Here is an 18429-nt window from a genome sequence, read left to right on the forward strand (position 1 = left end):
CCCACCCCCCCCCCCCCCCACCCCCCCCCCCCCCCACCCCCCCCCCCCCCCACCCCCCCCCCCCCCCACCCCCCCCCCCCCCCACCCCCCCCCCCCCCCACCCCCCCCCCCCCCCACCCCCCCCCCCCCCCACCCCCCCCCCCCCCCACCCCCCCCCCCCCCCACCCCCCCCCCCCCCCACCCCCCCCCCCCCCCACCCCCCCCCCCCCCCACCCCCCCCCCCCCCCACCCCCCCCCCCCCCCACCCCCCCCCCCCCCCACCCCCCCCCCCCCCCACCCCCCCCCCCCCCCACCCCCCCCCCCCCCCACCCCCCCCCCCCCCCACCCCCCCCCCCCCCCACCCCCCCCCCCCCCCACCCCCCCCCCCCCCCACCCCCCCCCCCCCCCACCCCCCCCCCCCCCCACCCCCCCCCCCCCCCACCCCCCCCCCCCCCCACCCCCCCCCCCCCCCACCCCCCCCCCCCCCCACCCCCCCCCCCCCCCACCCCCCCCCCCCCCCACCCCCCCCCCCCCCCACCCCCCCCCCCCCCCACCCCCCCCCCCCCCCACCCCCCCCCCCCCCCACCCCCCCCCCCCCCCACCCCCCCCCCCCCCCACCCCCCCCCCCCCCCACCCCCCCCCCCCCCCACCCCCCCCCCCCCCCACCCCCCCCCCCCCCCACCCCCCCCCCCCCCCACCCCCCCCCCCCCCCACCCCCCCCCCCCCCCACCCCCCCCCCCCCCCACCCCCCCCCCCCCCCACCCCCCCCCCCCCCCACCCCCCCCCCCCCCCACCCCCCCCCCCCCCCACCCCCCCCCCCCCCCACCCCCCCCCCCCCCCACCCCCCCCCCCCCCCACCCCCCCCCCCCCCCACCCCCCCCCCCCCCCACCCCCCCCCCCCCCCACCCCCCCCCCCCCCCACCCCCCCCCCCCCCCACCCCCCCCCCCCCCCACCCCCCCCCCCCCCCACCCCCCCCCCCCCCCACCCCCCCCCCCCCCCACCCCCCCCCCCCCCCACCCCCCCCCCCCCCCACCCCCCCCCCCCCCCACCCCCCCCCCCCCCCACCCCCCCCCCCCCCCACCCCCCCCCCCCCCCACCCCCCCCCCCCCCCACCCCCCCCCCCCCCCACCCCCCCCCCCCCCCACCCCCCCCCCCCCCCACCCCCCCCCCCCCCCACCCCCCCCCCCCCCCACCCCCCCCCCCCCCCACCCCCCCCCCCCCCCACCCCCCCCCCCCCCCACCCCCCCCCCCCCCCACCCCCCCCCCCCCCCACCCCCCCCCCCCCCCACCCCCCCCCCCCCCCACCCCCCCCCCCCCCCACCCCCCCCCCCCCCCACCCCCCCCCCCCCCCACCCCCCCCCCCCCCCACCCCCCCCCCCCCCCACCCCCCCCCCCCCCCACCCCCCCCCCCCCCCACCCCCCCCCCCCCCCACCCCCCCCCCCCCCCACCCCCCCCCCCCCCCACCCCCCCCCCCCCCCACCCCCCCCCCCCCCCACCCCCCCCCCCCCCCACCCCCCCCCCCCCCCACCCCCCCCCCCCCCCACCCCCCCCCCCCCCCACCCCCCCCCCCCCCCACCCCCCCCCCCCCCCACCCCCCCCCCCCCCCACCCCCCCCCCCCCCCACCCCCCCCCCCCCCCACCCCCCCCCCCCCCCACCCCCCCCCCCCCCCACCCCCCCCCCCCCCCACCCCCCCCCCCCCCCACCCCCCCCCCCCCCCACCCCCCCCCCCCCCCACCCCCCCCCCCCCCCACCCCCCCCCCCCCCCACCCCCCCCCCCCCCCACCCCCCCCCCCCCCCACCCCCCCCCCCCCCCACCCCCCCCCCCCCCCACCCCCCCCCCCCCCCACCCCCCCCCCCCCCCACCCCCCCCCCCCCCCACCCCCCCCCCCCCCCACCCCCCCCCCCCCCCACCCCCCCCCCCCCCCACCCCCCCCCCCCCCCACCCCCCCCCCCCCCCACCCCCCCCCCCCCCCACCCCCCCCCCCCCCCACCCCCCCCCCCCCCCACCCCCCCCCCCCCCCACCCCCCCCCCCCCCCACCCCCCCCCCCCCCCACCCCCCCCCCCCCCCACCCCCCCCCCCCCCCACCCCCCCCCCCCCCCACCCCCCCCCCCCCCCACCCCCCCCCCCCCCCACCCCCCCCCCCCCCCACCCCCCCCCCCCCCCACCCCCCCCCCCCCCCACCCCCCCCCCCCCCCACCCCCCCCCCCCCCCACCCCCCCCCCCCCCCACCAAAATCTCTGCTCTTAACCGAGGAGGAAGCAGGCCTCATCATTCAGTCGTTTTGGAGGGGTTATCGGGTAAGAGTCCTCTGTAATCATTATTCTGTTTGACGTTGAATCTGTGTGGCTGCGGGAGCCCTGGGGGGAAACCCTTACATAAATTTCAAGTAGCAGGTGCTATAAATAACCAGACCCTGATGCTTCACTAGTTGTTTGCATGGAGGCTTTCTGCTGATTGAGGTCTTGTCATGGGAGGAGGATATGGCGAGAGTCGGGGGGGGGGCGGTTTCCGCAACAACAACAACAAAAAATCCAAGGAGGAATTTAGCTCAATTAGGGAAGAAGTCCGTATCCTCTTGGTCCTCCATTTGGTGCCACTTTGTAGCAGATGCAACTCTCACCTCACAGCATATGAATCCGAATGGAGGAAGGAGGAATCCACTGAGACAGTGGAAAGGTTGAAGAAGCCTGGGGAGGAGTTTGGGAGAAGAGGACCAGGGCGGGAAGGTGGATGGAGGCCAGAGTCAAAGAAAAGGGAAAGTGGACACGTAGAATGAGGTGACACCCCCCATCTCTATATCCAGAATAGCTTTCAAAGGGGCTTGTGCAGATTGATGGAGGAGAGGTCGAATCTATGGCTACCAATCTTGATCCTCCTTGATCTGAGATTGCAAATACCTTAGCAGACCAGGTGCTCGGGAGCAGCAGCAGCAGCAGCAGCAGCAGCAGCAGCAGAAGGCCATTGCTTTCACATCCTGCATGTGAGCCCCCAAAGGCATTTGGTGGGCCACTGCGAGTAGCAGAGTGCTGGACTAGATGGACTCTGGTCTGATCCAGCAGGCTCTTTCTTATGTTCTTAAGGTCATTGCTTTCACATCCTGCATGTGAGCCCCCAAAGGCATTTGGTGGGCCACTGCAAGTAGCAGAGTGCTGGACTAGGTGGACTCTGGTCTGATCCAGCAGGCTCTTTCTTATGTTCTTATAGAGTGCTGGACTAGATGGACTCTGGTCTGATCCAGCAGGCTCTTCCTTATGTTCTTACGTTCTTGGAGGAAAGGAAACAGAAGCATAATCAACAAAGCAAACTCGATTAGGATTAGGAGTGACTGTGTTAAAAGGGTTAGAACATTACAGCATAATCTCAATGTAGTTAACTCCCGCCTAAACCCATTGATATCATTTTTAAGAGTACAGCGCACACACACCCCTCAGCACGATAGAGGTTCTTGAATTGAATTTATATAGAATTGAAATTATAGTCACGGCAACAAAGACCAGAAAAGGACATGATGTACCCCACTGACACAGCAAGGAAAGATGAATTTTTATAGCAAGTATAACGGAGCACTTGCCATTGATCTATAATTGACACTTCGGGCTGAACGAAAATTTATTCCTGTTAGGCTCTTTCAGAAAAGATGAAACAGGTGGCCATTGTTGATGTCTGTTGGTTGCATATGCCTTTACAGAAATGCAGTCATGTCGACTTAAGGTGTTAAAGAACAGACAAGCTTAACAGCAGTTTTCTTACAGGCCTATTTTTTCCCCCTTAAACACTTTCAGGTCCGCTGCGAACTTGAGGTTCAAGAATTACGTCAGTGGCAGAAGCATTTGAGAGAAACTAAGAACATTACTAAGCGGGTGCAAGATTTCTGGGCCAAGCAAGAGAAAAAACGTAAGTTGACTGCAACAGCCCATCTCCCCTCCCCGCTCCAAGGTGTAAATCATAAAACTTTTTGGAGATGAAAATTCAGGCATATTTGTGAACACCTCTGTTCTCATATCAAGGACCACGGCTCCAAACTTTACACAGACACTTCTACATATTGCTGAAGCCTTTCCTCCCTTTGCTGTCCTGCTTTCATTTGCAACTTCTTGCCCTCCGCTGACTTCAACGCCAAAAGGGCTGTCTGCCTTTTGTTCGAAAGACAGAGATGTTATTTTGCTTTAAAGGCAAAAAAGGTTTTGAAATGTTTTAAAAACGTTATTGCCTTGTACAATATGTTGTCTACCAGTATTGAAAAATAAGGTTGCAGCTGCTGCAGGGCATGCGTTATCAGGCTGTTCACTGCATGGGGCTCTAGGGCTCAATGAGTGCATTTTTATACACTGCATTTTATGTAGTGTGTTCATATATATTCCTTTACTGCCCGCTCCAACAAGCAGGGTCAGTCCTGATTTCCTCTGTCCTTGAATATTCAGCATCCTTGTTTAGTCCCTGTTTTTTGCCTTTTGAGGAACAACTTGTCAAGTTTTTCTGAGTGAGTGGCATTGTATTGCTCTTCCTCATGCTTTCACTCCCAACCGAAAAGAAATTAACAAACGGACCTGGTCTAAATGGCTGCCCGTGTAGTACATTAATGCCCTATGCATCGCACAGCCTGATACTAATGGGTTTAAGAATGGAGTCCTAAACTTCAGCGACATGGTTCTTTCATAAGCATCATGGACCATAGCAACTGGCATGCCGAAATCGTACTGCACTGATACCACCAGGTAAAAAGAGGCTTGCAAAGATGCAACTAGACAACCTGAGTTTTGAGTTGGAAATCTGTGGATATTTTGTGAACGGTAGTTCCAGTGTAGAGGCTGTTTCCAGCACATCCGAATGTAAACAACATGAGAAATACTGTCATTGTCCACGATGCACACAGTCTCTGCCATAATTTCTTTGCAAATGATAGTTGTCAGAAGACCTTCCATAGGCACAGCTAATTTTGAGTGGGGGGGCATAGGCACAGCTAATTTTGAGTGGGGGGGAGGGGTCCTTCCACCACGCCTACTGTTTATATGCACTGTTTTGTGATGTTCGGGATTGCAAAGTAATGAAAGCTTTGCAGCTGAAATGCTGAAAGAGTTCATTGTGACCTCAGTGCATTCTCAGCTCTGTGGTTAAAAAGGGAGATGCAGCTCCATATATTTTCAGCCTACTCGTGACTTATCGGCAGGCAGAACCATCTTAAATAGATATAATTACACTTTGCTTCAATTCTTTATTCAGATCTAAAGATCATGTTCTCGTTTCATTCTCTTTATATCTTCTGCTGTAACTAGTCCCTTCTGTTCCCTTCTACTCTTTTACAGAGGACATGGGTACACAGGGACATCTCTTGCTGTGAGTCAGTATGTGGTGTTCACTAATGCTTAGCACTTATATGGTACTTGCAGAATTCAGACTCCTTCACTCAAGTTATCCTGTAATTCTTACAACATTATTATTATCCCTTAAGTGCAAGATAGGGGGATCAGAGAAAGGACAGCTTGCATAAGGCGTCTCTAGTAAGAGACAAAAGATAAACTGGTAATCTCCTGGAATACATAATGCATTTGCTTAACCACCCTGCTACACAAGCTTGCGTATTGGTGATAGGAAATGTGTGGGAACGGATTGTAAGAACCCAGCTCTCTAGCTCTTGATGAAGAGTAGGCCTAAGCCCTGGTTCAGCTGAAGAGTCCAAACTCCTCCTCCTCCTCCTCCTCTTCTTCTTCCTCTTCCCCACTCCTCCCTCCCCTTTTAATTTAAATGTCTCTCAACAGCTCTCAAAATTGTGTGCCTCTTAGATCTAGCTGTGTCATTATCTGGTCCAATGATTGAGTTCTTTTTGTTTTAGTTAATTTTCAAAACAATATTTTTCTATGCCCCTGTGGAATCCTCTGGTAAGTGGACCCCTGCCTTATCTGTGGCTGATCATGAGGTTTTCTAATGGTATCCTCATTTATTAGACAAAATGTTTGCCATTGCTGTTTTTATTGTTTAGAGAATTTGTGGCTGCATTCTTCAAAAATGCTAAGAACAGCTTACAATCAGCAGAATCAGAATAAAAGAAAACAAAAGCAGTGCCGTAAAATAACAAAGATGCAATAAAAGTGTGATAAAAAAGGGCTCAAGGTGCTGTTAAAATCAGTCTGTGGGGAAAAACTTTCTAGAGGGTACAACCTTACAACCAGCAGAAATAACAATAATATAAAACAGTTCAGCACACACACACACCCTTAAGCATTAAAATGAGGGGACAACACTGTCAAATTGACAGCACCTGTGGGTAAATAAATGAGCAAAGGATTGACACTTAACTCTTAGACCAGGCGCCTGAGGGGAACCATTCCATAGCCGAGGTGCTACCACTAAAATGACCCTGATTTCTTCAGTTTTAACAGGTGTATTCTTGATCATATTCACTCCTCAGCTCTTGCTTACTTGCTTATCGGGGTGTGATGTTTCCTTCAATCTCTTTCGCTTCATAAGTCTACATGGCTTGAAAACTGTTTAACTTTGCCAGAGTGACAGTGTAAAAGGAGATCATTCATTTGCAAATGGCTGTGACTAAGGAGCTTTTAGAAAATGCATGGCTCTGATATGATTCTCCTTAAGTGCTCATCCTACATTTTCATCAAAGCAAAGTGCCAAAGAATACATTGCATGAGCTAAAAATAAGGTTTCGCTTGGCAGTGTCTGTCAGTTCCAGCATACGACTTTCACGACGTCTCCTGCATTTATATCATCATCATATATTTTTACAATCTTGGCATTTGCAAAGGTAAATCTGTCAAAACAGAAACCAGTTGCAAGTGTAAGTCTTTTTGTAAGCGTTCTGTGTTTACACAGGTCCAATTTGTAGCTTTTTGTCAGCTTTGCCTCAAAATTTTCTCAAAATGTTGCTGCTTTGTTTGCCAGAGAGTTGACTTCCGCCTGTTGCAGTGTCGTAAGTTCACTGAAGTGGCTGAAATAGTCACGAATCCCCACCCGTTTTCTCCCCAACCACTTCCAAGTCAAGAGATGATGGATGGGGTAGGGAAAAAAAGATAAAAGGGGACAGAGGGAACAATTTGTATTTATTTATTTCGCAGATTTCAATCCTGCCCTCCAGATGCATCCCCGGGGCGGGTTGCACAATATGAACATACATCCAACCATTGCGAAAAAAACATCATGACGAAGATATAAAATATCCCCTAAAAACAAACCCCCTCCTGAGAAAGTTAGACAGTCGCATTGTGTCATACGTGGGGCTGCCTGTTAATACTGTTGGGACCATCTCCTGGCTCAGAACAAGGGCATCCAAATTTTGTCACTTTTAAAAGAGCTGCATTGATTGGCTGTTTCTTTGCAAGGGTGGTTCAGAGTTTGACCAATGAACTGATCTGGCGTCGGGGTTCTCAAGGACTGCTAGCAACTCTTTGAGACTATACTGTGACCTCCTGGGGCTCTTCTTGGGGTGCACTTACCTTCAGGACTCAGGACAGGCAGGGGTACAGTCTTGGTCGTAGTGCCCAGCTGAAGTACGCCTTCTCCAGGCAACTGTCAGGCAGAGCCGGAGCGAGGGGAAACTGTGCCTGGGACATGTGTGTGCCCTGCGCCCCTGCCATGCCTCCGCCTGTCCCGGAACGCCCCTGCACCAGCGTGCTCCCGGTGCATCGCATGCACGCACACCCCGCCCCCTTGGCGCTACGCCACTGCTGTCAGGTAGCTACTTTGTGGACTTCTCAACGTCTGTGAAACTTTTTTTTTTGTAGTAAATTTACCTATGCCCGTGTATAGCTGGAGACCTCCTAAAGTTTGCAGACTTCTATTGGCAATGTTTATGATTTGTGTGTGTGTCTGTGTTGGGTAGAAACATTTAAAAGGAACAATGAAAGTCTCAATGTACCTGCCAGGGTGTACTGTGAGTGTATCATGCCCAGAACGTTTTTCTTCCCCAAATATGGGACAGCTCAGACCTGCACAGATTATCTGTGGAGTCGACTATATGACTAACCCAATCCATGCCTTGGTACCTGAATCACATGCAAGCCTCATCTCTGGTCTGACACAAAGAACAGTAGCAGGTGAAACGGTCTCTGGATCTTAATTATTTTAAAAATGAAGAATGCTTGCAAGACGTCAGCCACTCTGTGCACTGATGCTATACAAACGTGACAGAGTCGAAGTGGAGAAACACATGTCTTGTGATGGAAATATCTGAAGATGCTTTCCCCTTTATTTTTGGGAAGTGTCCAGAAGCTTTATTCATCCGTTGTGTGTGAAGTACATCACAGTGACATCTTGTCCAATACAATGGATGTCTCTGTACCGGCAGTCAGCTACAAAGACAGCTGGTCCTCCGTCCAAAGTGCCTGGAATTTTGATCATAATACATTTTGGGGTTTTTTTTGGTATTCCCTCTTGCAGTTATTTTAGCCATAGGTACTTTTAGCCATAGGTACACCCATAGGCGGGATTCAGCCCATTCGCATCTATTCGGTAGAACTGGTAGCTAATTTTTTGTCTAGTTCAGAGAACTGGTGTAATCCCTCCACTGAGTCCTTTTCGGAACCGGTTGTTAAATTATTTGAATCCTACCACTGGGTGTACCTAATAATAAGTGTATCTAATAAATAATCATGGCCATTCACCCTCTTCTCCCCCCTGCCCCCGCACTTCCCCTGGAGGCCGAAAGGAGATGATCTAACTTCTGTTTAGTCCTGCTGGCTAGATGGGAAAGGTCTGGTGGAACAGCCACGTGTTGCACGCCCTGCAGAACTGCAGTAGCTTTTCCAGTCTTACTGTGCTTGGCGTTATGTCAGTCATATGTATAGGTAGAACAGACAAAAAGAAAAGGTGGCCGGGTGGGGGGGGGGGAGGGAAGGTAGGAGGGATTGGCCCTCTTGGTGGGTGCTGTTGACCCACCAACAGCTACCTAGAGCCCATTGTATCGTTCAGCACAACGGGCTTTTCCTCTAGTTTTAAACAAAAGCAAGTAACCATACTTCATATATAGTTGAGGCCTGTATATGTTGTGGCAGGCTAATCATCTCTCCAGCGGTATTCCTTGTTCCTTTGCAAACAGAAGACAGTGCCGCTTCTTCCGCAGTAGTGTCTGTTACCTGCAGTTTTTCTATGAAAAAATGTTTTTAAAAGGACTTGCTGTCCAAATAACTGAGGCTGCTTCATTCATTCATTCATTCATTCATTCATTCATTCATTCATTCATTCATTCATTCATTCATTCATTCATTCATTCATTCATTCATTCATTCATTAATCAGAATGTTTTTATTCAATCCCTCTGAGTGATTCACTGACAACGTGTTGCAGCCTCGTGGTGACACGTCCTTAAAGGCTGGCTAGGGACAGTTTGGCAGCCACACCCTCCCAAAGGAAACTCTCGCTGAAAGGAGAGGAGTCTCCATCTTTTCAAAATATGGTTTTATTTATCTTACACTCCAAAGATCCTTGATTAAATGTATTTGGAGGATCCATCACCCTCTGGTGTTCCCGTTGACTATCAGGCGGCCGCCATAAACACAATGGCATGGGCTGTGAAATTTCTCCAGGGATCGAGCATCTTTCCTCTTTCAGAGCTATCACATGATAACAAAACTGTTTGTTCAGAAATGTCCCCACACAAAGCCTCGTCTGTGTTATGAAAACAGCGGCCTCTATTCAAAGCCCAGTGCGCAGCGGGCCACTCCCTTTCCCTGTAATCTCGTATTTGATTTTGAAACAGAGCAGTGGGAACGTCCAAGATTTGGCCATGGGCCTTCTCTCCCCTTCCCTCCCCCTTCATGTTTGTAATTATCGTTCAAGCTTCAGAGCACTGATAACTAGTTTAGAGAAGACCTTCCAAAGTGGATGTTTAAGAGCAGGGGGGCTGGTTTTTGACGTTTCCTCTTTGTAGCCTCACCCCCCCCCCCAAGTCACATATGATTTGGCTTTCAAGGGTCCCTTTCAGGAGCAACTTTTGGGGTGGCACAGCAGGCTGCAAAAGGAAAACGCGAAAGACTGGCTCCACAACCTTCTTCCACAAGCACACGAGTGGGCATCATGGAAGCAACAAGATCATTAAAAAAAAACCCAAAACTTCATTTTTCTGCCAAACGAAGATAACCTCAAACACTGCACAGCTGAGAACAACGTAGATGGTGCCGTGTTTACATAAAGTGCTTTCAAAATAGCAGGAATAGTTTGAATGTGCAATAGTCGCAGTGACAGCTGAGAATGTCATGATAAAAGTCGTGCCACTGCAGAGTTAGATTCTATTGTACTGGTCTGATACTCGTGATTAGGATGGGGTTGGAACGCCGGACGTTACCATGTCAGCATTTTGCTTCTGAAAAAAAGGACACTTCGGATGGCTGATAAAATGGAAAGCGATGGTGTCATATCCTTGACTCTGTCTGAGCAGGCCCCTTCCGCACATGCAGAATAATGCACTTTCAATCCACTTTCAGTGCACTTTGCAGCTGGGTTTTATTGTGCGGAATAGCAGAATCCACTTTCAAACCATTGTGAAAGTGGATTGAAAGTGCATTATTCTGCATGTGCGGAAGGGGCCCGTGATTGAATGTTTTCATCCTGTTAGCCTCCTACTATGTGGCCATAGAATCTGCTTTCTGGAGCCTTTTTTATTGTTCCAGGAAGAGACTCCGTTCTGACCAATGTAATGGCTTCACATCCTCTCTCTGACTCGCCCAAGGTCAGGCAGGGAACTTCCTGGCTTGGTGGGAATTGGAACATATCTCACCTCTGCCATCAGTCTTCTAAAAGCAGCTCTGCACTGATCCAGCCACACAGAGCCACAGTCCCTCCCACTGGCCTGTCTCTGCCTTTTTTCCCCCTTGTAGAATAAAAATAATATTCTGTTCCTCAAGTTTATGGACTGGTTACATGGGGGACACGACTCTTGCGATGAGGAAATTGCTGCTACACTGTGAACGTCAGGACAATTTACAGCAGCTGGAACTATGCAGCAGGTGTGTTTCTGCCATGAGGCTCCCTAGTGGCTAACCCTACCTCACAAGGTTGCTGTAAGGATAAAATGGGGTGGGGGTGGGGATGACCATTCTGCATCATTCTGAACTCGTTGAAGAATGAATGAGATTTTTAAAAATCTATTGATAAATCCCCCCCCCCCCGTGTAATATATCAGAGGATCAACCCACAGCTGGTTGCTACACAACTTACAAAGTAGGTATACATTGGGGGGTTGTGGGGTTTCTGGGCTGCGTGGCCGTGTTCCAATAGCATTTTCTCCTGACCTTTCGCCTGCCTCTGCAGCTGGCATCTTCAGCGGATCCTCTGAAGACGCCAGCCACAGATGCAGGCGAAACGTCAGGAGAAAATGCTACTGGAACATGGCCACACAGCCCAGAAACCCCACAATACCTCAGTGATTCTGGCCGTGAACGCCTTCGACAATACATATGCATGCATCCATCGACCATGCAGATTTTCCATTCTGTGTGCACTGGCCCAAGGTCAGGCAGGAAACCTCCTGTTTGGTGGGGATTGGAACCAGATCTTCACGTTAGTGCATATAGCATAAAACATGGATATCTGCCGTCTTTGTTTCCCGAAGGTGTTGCTATGTACTCTCTCCTTACGGGGCATTTGCTGTGCATTCCTCTTAGGTCACTCCTAGCTGTGGGAAGAGCATAGCTCATGACTAGGTTCACTTCCTGCCTCATCGACTTGCGTGGCTCTTTGGACCCTGTTCTTCTTTTGTTCTTTCATTCATCTGCCGACTGTTTAAATTCCGTTCAGCTGCCCACTTCGGTGACCTCTTTGCGTATCTGATTCAAAGATGCAAGTAGACAAGACGCTGGGATTGGATCTCCCGTTAATTTTTTTTTCACAAGCTAAAAAGTATGTAGGCAGGAGCGGGGGATTTGGATAGGGGCTGTGCCATTAAACACGTTTTCTCTCTAGGCCAGCGATTCCCAACCAGGGTTCCGTGGTACCCTGGGGTGCCGTGAGCATGTCCCAGGGGTACCGTGGCAATGCTACCGGCCCCCCTCACTTTTGCGGTGTCTCCCGCCGGCACCAGCAAGGATATGAAGCTGGCCCAGGGGGCAGGGCCTGCTGTGAGGTCAGCAGCCGCTTCCCACCCCTTGTGCTTCCCTTCACCCTGGGAGGGGAAGGTGGAGGGTGGCAAGCAGGGAAACTGGGAGGGGAAGGTGGGGGGAGGATGGCAGGGGTGCTGTGAGATGTGAATAGTGAGGTCAAGGGTACCGTGACATCGAAAAGGTTGGAAAACACTGCTCTAGGCAGTCCCGTAGCTCCCATAGAAAATGGTCCTCCTCAAACTGATGTTAGACCAGGCGGTAATAAATACAGGCTTTCTTATCATACTTACCTCTTTCTGCGGCCTGCTAATTGGGGCTAATGGCAGCTATTAGGGAAAGAGCATGGGTGGGAATTATTTTTAATTTGAAACTCTCTTTTATGCCACAGCCGCCATCTAAACCCTCCTCCATGTGACTGCTTTATAACTTCTTCTTTTTAGTCAGAAGATATCATCAAGGCTCTCCCGGTTTGCCTCTGCCAATGCCGTCCGTGGCTTCTCTGACCCGTGAAAACTCACCAAGAAGCCATGTGCTTCACTTCTTAGGGCAGTGGTTCTCAACCTTCCTAATGCCACGACCCTTTAATACAGTTCCTCATGTTGTGGTGACCCCCAACCCTAACATTTATCCATTTTACAGATGGAGAACACTGATGCAGAGAGTCTTAGGCGACCCCTGGGAAAGGGTCGTTCGGCCCCCAAAGGGGTCCCGACCCGTAGGTTGAGAACCACTGGGTTAGGGACTCTCCTGAGTAGCCAAAGGTGAATGCAGAGCTCCTCAAGAAGCCTCAAAAATTAGGCTTGCCTGCAGATGTGAGATTAAGACAGATCTCCAGAAACTGCGTCTCTTGAATACAGAGCTGTTAAAATGTCTCAGTCCGGGATACAGACTACTGTTCCCACCCCTTGCGGAGAGATGTCCTGGATGCCGTGGCTTTAAGATTGGAATCTTTTGTCTTGTCCAGACAGGCATCGGCTCAGGTTTCTGGTTGATGCCGTTCCGGGCATTTCAGTTAGTCAGCTCGAGAGATATTTCCATTCTATATATACTCCATGTAAGCTGTCGCTAATAAGTTGTACCCAGTTGCCTGTCTAAAAACAAACCTTCACTTCTTTGCAAGGTCGGCCTACTGCGGGCTGCAGAAAACATATGTCCTCCTATTTCTTTCAAACATTTGTAGTGCTCGGCGTTTCCTCCACACACGCTGACTTTGTAAAATGAAGGTGGTGCTGAAACTAACCTTTGGGGAGATAACACTACATTGATTGTATTTGTTTAGTTTAGTTTAGTCTTTCATTTGTTTAGTCTTTCATAACCGCACAGATCCTAGGGGTCTGCAACCTGCGGCTCTCCAGATGTTCATGGGCTACAATTCCCATCAGCCCCTGCCAGCATGGCCAATTGGCCATGTTTCTGAAACGTTTTCAGTCCCCTTTTTTTGTTTGCAATCACCCCTTTGAAATGATTACTGGCTGCCATTGTGTGATTTCCCCCTTTTTAAAATTAGTTCCGTGTTGAATCAATGGTTTTTTGCTTCACAGTCTTGTGCTGCATTCTCTCCTCCTTGTGAAATCGATGCTTCGAAGATTTCACTAACGCACACACACACACTCCCCAAATAAAAGAGAAATGCCGGAAATAAACAGGCGAGAGGGAACCGGGTGACCTCCGAAGATGGTACTGAGGAGGGAGTTCAGGGAAACAGAGAGGCGTGGGAAATAAAGGCAGTCGATCGCACAACAACTGAAGACACTTTCACAACACTTCAGCCAGAGAATTGTTTTAAAAGGGGATTCATTTAAAATGTTTTGAGGCTGGAAATAAAAAAAATTGGGGTAAAAACAATGTGGAACTCCATGAAGGAAACGTTTTATTCCCCGCCTCAAAACGTTGGAAATGAATCATGCGGAAAAGCCCAGTGTGTTTAAAGACCCGCATGGGCGCAGATTGCTCTGCCCAACCTGGACTCAAGTGGGCAAATCAGGTGCTATGCCAGGAGGGACGCTTGCCAGCTATACGAGAAGTGCCCTCCATTTTAATCCATTTTGAAAGAATCCAGGACAGTCAGAGCCACTAGTTCAGGTCGGCCTTTTGCAAGGGCGGGGAACAGGAGAATCTCAAATGTAGGCATGCTGGGAATTCACTGCACTGAAGCCCCTTTCATTCGCTCTCCTTAAACGCTAGAAAGATATTTTTAAAATACATACTTTTAAATGCTGCTGCTTATCACAGTAAATTAGGCTCCGTGATTGCATTCGTTCTGTGGTGTTTTCAATTGCGAAAGGCACTGTGGAATTTATCCCTGCAAGACACCCGTGGGGTACATTAGCCTGGGACACAGTAACATACCTAAAGCCATGCTGTGGTGCTGCATAACTGAAGGGCACACTGTGAGTGACTTTTTTCTCCAAGCGGGTGTCTGGGTTGTGCGTGGCCTTAGGGGGAAGTGGCGGTGGCTCCATGGTGGAGACTTTGCCAGACTTTGCTGACGGGCGATCCGGTGTCCGATCCCGTTAAAGGCTCTCGACGGGGTAGCGGGAAAGACATTTATCTGCCCGAAACCCTCGACAAAGTGCTTCCAGTCTGAGTAGTCCACACAGACAGCTCTGTGTATTGCCTGTTACAAAGGTCTTCTGCCTTTCCAGAGCCACTAACGTGGGAACTATTGAACTGCAAGCACATGAGGTCAGAGTTCCATGAAAGGAAGAGGGGAAGATAGGGTTATGAGTTCACCTGTGTGAAGGCCCGGACCAGAGGCATCAGAAGTACTAGGGGAGGAAATACAAGTCAAGGGTCAGTGGGTATACCTGAGTGAGAAGTGAGCCAAAGGTTGTCCTCTACAATTCACTGAATGGCCTTGCTGTCACTGTTCTTCACGTGTATACAGGAGACTTGGCATGTCCTTCCCAAAGACCACAAAATTGCGGCTCTGTAAGGGAGGAGGAGGAAGAGGAGTTTGGATTTATATCCCCCCTTTCCCTCCTGTAAGGAGTCTCAAAGGGGCTGACGATCTCTTCTCCGCCTCCCTCACAACAAACACCCTGTGAGGTGGGTGGGGCTGAGGCAGCTCCGAAGAACTGTGACTAGCCCAAGGTCACCCAGCTGGCATGTGTTGGAAGTGCACAAGCTAATCTAATTCACCAGATAAGCCTCCGCAGCTCAAATGGCAGGGCGGGGAATCAAACTTGGTTCTCCAGATTAGAGTGCACCTGCTCTAGTCTTAACTGCTACACCACGTTGGCTCTCCAACAGGAGGGACTCTCCTCCTTGTGAAATCTGACCCTGGGATTGAAGATCACTTCAAGATCAATCCAAAATCAATTTTTTTCACCCTGAACAGAGAAATAATTTATCTGGAGACGTTTTGTTGCAGTGTCAGCAATAAATGCTGCTCAGTGGGGATGAGAGAGGGCATACGCGTTTATCAGGTTCCTGCTGAGGTGTATCCAAAAGCCCGTCTTTACGAGAGATGTACCCAAACTGGTGCAAGCTTCCATTCCCCTTGGCTTTAAAAAAAACAAAAGGCAAATTTTGCATCAGCCAAAAGTCTCTTGCTGTCTCCCACCCTGGGGGAAAGAAAGACCATTAAACCAGGGGTGGTCCAGTTTAACAAAAGCCACTGACCACCTCCGAGTGACACCCCCCCCCCACGTGAACTTTGTGGACCAAGGAAGAACGGAACGATTCGCTGCCCTTTTCCCAGCGCCCAACCTTTGCCATTTCCTAAGAACCTTTGGAAGCGTCACCGTTGCTGTCACCCGTCCTTCCACTGGAAGCTTTCAGTTTATGTAAATAGCTCTTTGAAATGTACTGTTAAAGCTGACAGCCTTTTAGTGTGGTGTCCTTTGAGACCTGTCACATCTGACCTTCTTTGAGGGCAACGTCAGTGTGGATGCAGACACGTGTGGGCATGTGACAAGGAGCCCTAATTGCAAGCCTGCCAGCCATCGGGCTTTTAAACAACCCTTTTCTTCCCCCACCCCCCTCTCAGCTTGTGCTTTTAGCATGCGCCTCACGTTTGGAAGCGGCCCTGGCAAACCGAGCCTAGGAAAAACGCTGCTTTGGCGTATTGAAATGTTCTTTGGGGGTCATTTTGAAACGGGAAAGATAAATTGAGGATATTGCAAGGCTGCCAGCTGCAAAGGTGCCTTCAGCGGAGAACGAGGGTATGCGCTGCCTCCCCACTCCCCAAGTGAATCGCATAACCCTTTTCTGTCTTTTCCTCCGGCATGGCTGGGGAGAGAGCTCTTTCCACCTGCAGGCGGACACTGTTAGGAAGCAAATCCTCTACGCAGTCATCCACATATGAAGACGGCAATCCTGAATCTACCTTGTTCAATGGGATGAAGTGGTAGAGCGCACTGTACCTTTTGAGACTGCAGGGGAAGGGTGCCATTTTTGGAATGCACCCTTTCAGATTCCTTCAGCGGGCAGGGATCCTACAGAAGAAAAGGGAGGGTGGGCCAAGGACCTGAGAGCTTCCGTTTTCAATCCCCCACTCCCTCTGTCGTGAAGCTGTCTGGGCCACCTTGGGCCAGTCGTTCTGCGTCAGTGTGACCTACCATGCAGGCAGTAAAATCGGAAAGGGAAGCCCATGTATGCCATGACGAGTTCTTGGAGGAAGGGCATGATAGATATGCACAGCTGGAACAAGGCCCCTGTTGACGGAGAGCAGCCAGAACCACCAGGATTTAATTCTGAACTGGGGTTTTTTAAAACAACTTTGAACTGTGCTACAAGTGTCAGCCAAGTAAAGTGTCAGAGTGTAAAATGGGGCTCCAAATACTAAAGAAAATCTGGCTATTCTCATGGGTGACTTGAACGGGAGGTGCGTGAAGGAAGGGCAAGATGAGGTTCTGCCTTCGAAGGTGAGTGGAAGAGACCAGGAAGAGAGGAGAAGGATTGACCGTCTGGAGCAGGAATGGAATTCCCTCTCCAGAAGTTTGTGCCAACCCTTCCGGGTGCTCCCTGTGGTCTTTATAACTTATGTCTATATCAGAATAGTTATCATTAAAATAAAATTCCTAAAAATTTCTCTTGTTTTCCAACAGAAGTAATAGGTTTTATCAGATTAGCAACCTATAAGTAGGCTGGGCTGACTAATTCATCTTCTGTGCATGGGTCGGATCCCTTGAGTGGGTCGCAGGGCCCCTATAGTTTTTGCTGGCTTTTGGAAGAACCTCCTGCAAATGCGCGTGCATGGAACACGTGCCTCCTTTGCTCATATGCTTGGATGGGCAGCAGATGAGGTCACTCAGTAGAGAGGATTCCTCCATGGCCCTGACCCTTGGCGTGCTCTTCACTGTGTTGCACCGTACGATGATCCACTTGTATGCCATGTCCTTGGCTCTTTTGGTTTGCTGGATACTCTTATGCCCTGGATACTCACGAGTTCATAGCTCTGCCCCTCCCTCTTTTGATGATGTGACTGATACCACGTGACCGTAGATTCTCAGGTTTCTGGAAGGATGGAAGCTCCCTGTATTAAAATAACTGCATAGGCTAGACCCACGCTGAATTCCAGCCCTGCATGCTAAGGCGAAAAGAGACCAGAAAGTTTGGGCTACAGGCCATGAGACATAGCAGCGAAAGGAAATGGAACCGAGTAGGCAGCGAGCTCAAAAGCCAGGCCTTTCCCACCCTGCCTTGAATGAACCAGACAATTCTTCAGCTGTAGGCTTCTAGCATCTCGTATCGCAGCCTTCTTTGGGGATGTGAATACGGAGTAGGAGGCTGTGCTTTTTACTGTTATCACACAGGGCTTTTGTTCATTCACAATTGTTCATTCCCGCACGCAACCTACTATGCTTTTGGTTGTCTGCCTGCCTCCCCAGCTGGTGCAACCACCGTAAAAATTACATGGATCACATGCCTTCTTTGGACCGCAGCATACAAGAAACTATTCTTCATCATCTTTCTTCCCGTCCCAGTCGCACTTGTGAAGTTTTTAATGTTTTAAAATAAAAAACACATGATCATTTGCTACTGCTAAAAAAGAGCCAATATAAGAGAGGGTCAGGCACTTGGACCATCGGGGGGTGGGTGGGGTGGGGCTGGGGTTAACCCTTTCTGGGGCATGAAGTGCTTTGCGCGATCTTCAGATGTTCCCTTTCAGTCTAAAATGGAAGTGCACCATCAGTTTGTGTCACCCTGAAAGGGTGGACATAAAATGGGGGTAATGTAGGAATGTATAAAATGCTGTCAAGTAGCAGCTAAGTTACCCTGTAGGGTTTTCAAGGCAAGAGATGTTCAGCTGCCATTGCCTTCCTCTCTGAAGGACTCTAAGACCAAGTGATAAGCAAGACTGACCCTGCTTAGTTTAGCAATCTGAAGAGGATGGGCTAGTCTGGGTTATCCCAGGTCATGTTACCCAGTGTGGTATTGTAGTTTAGAGCAGCAGA

General features: G+C 52.1%; 1 protein-coding gene across 1 annotated transcript in view; it reads left to right on the top strand.

Annotated features, from left to right (window-relative positions):
• VPS35L (VPS35 endosomal protein sorting factor like) overlaps positions 1 to 14615 on the top strand; it is a 108221-nt gene extending 93606 nt beyond the window's left edge. Inside the window, exons 30-32 of the mRNA XM_048494190.1 lie at positions 3767 to 3878; positions 10601 to 10659; positions 14469 to 14615. Coding sequence (XP_048350147.1) covers positions 3767 to 3878; positions 10601 to 10659; positions 14469 to 14615 — 318 coding nt within the window. The remainder of the gene's footprint in view (positions 1 to 3766; positions 3879 to 10600; positions 10660 to 14468) is intronic.
• The last annotated feature ends 3814 nt before the right edge of the window (positions 14616 to 18429 follow it).

This window comes from Sphaerodactylus townsendi, linkage group LG04, assembly GCF_021028975.2.
Source record: "Sphaerodactylus townsendi isolate TG3544 linkage group LG04, MPM_Stown_v2.3, whole genome shotgun sequence".
Taxonomy (NCBI): domain Eukaryota; kingdom Metazoa; phylum Chordata; class Lepidosauria; order Squamata; family Sphaerodactylidae; genus Sphaerodactylus; species Sphaerodactylus townsendi.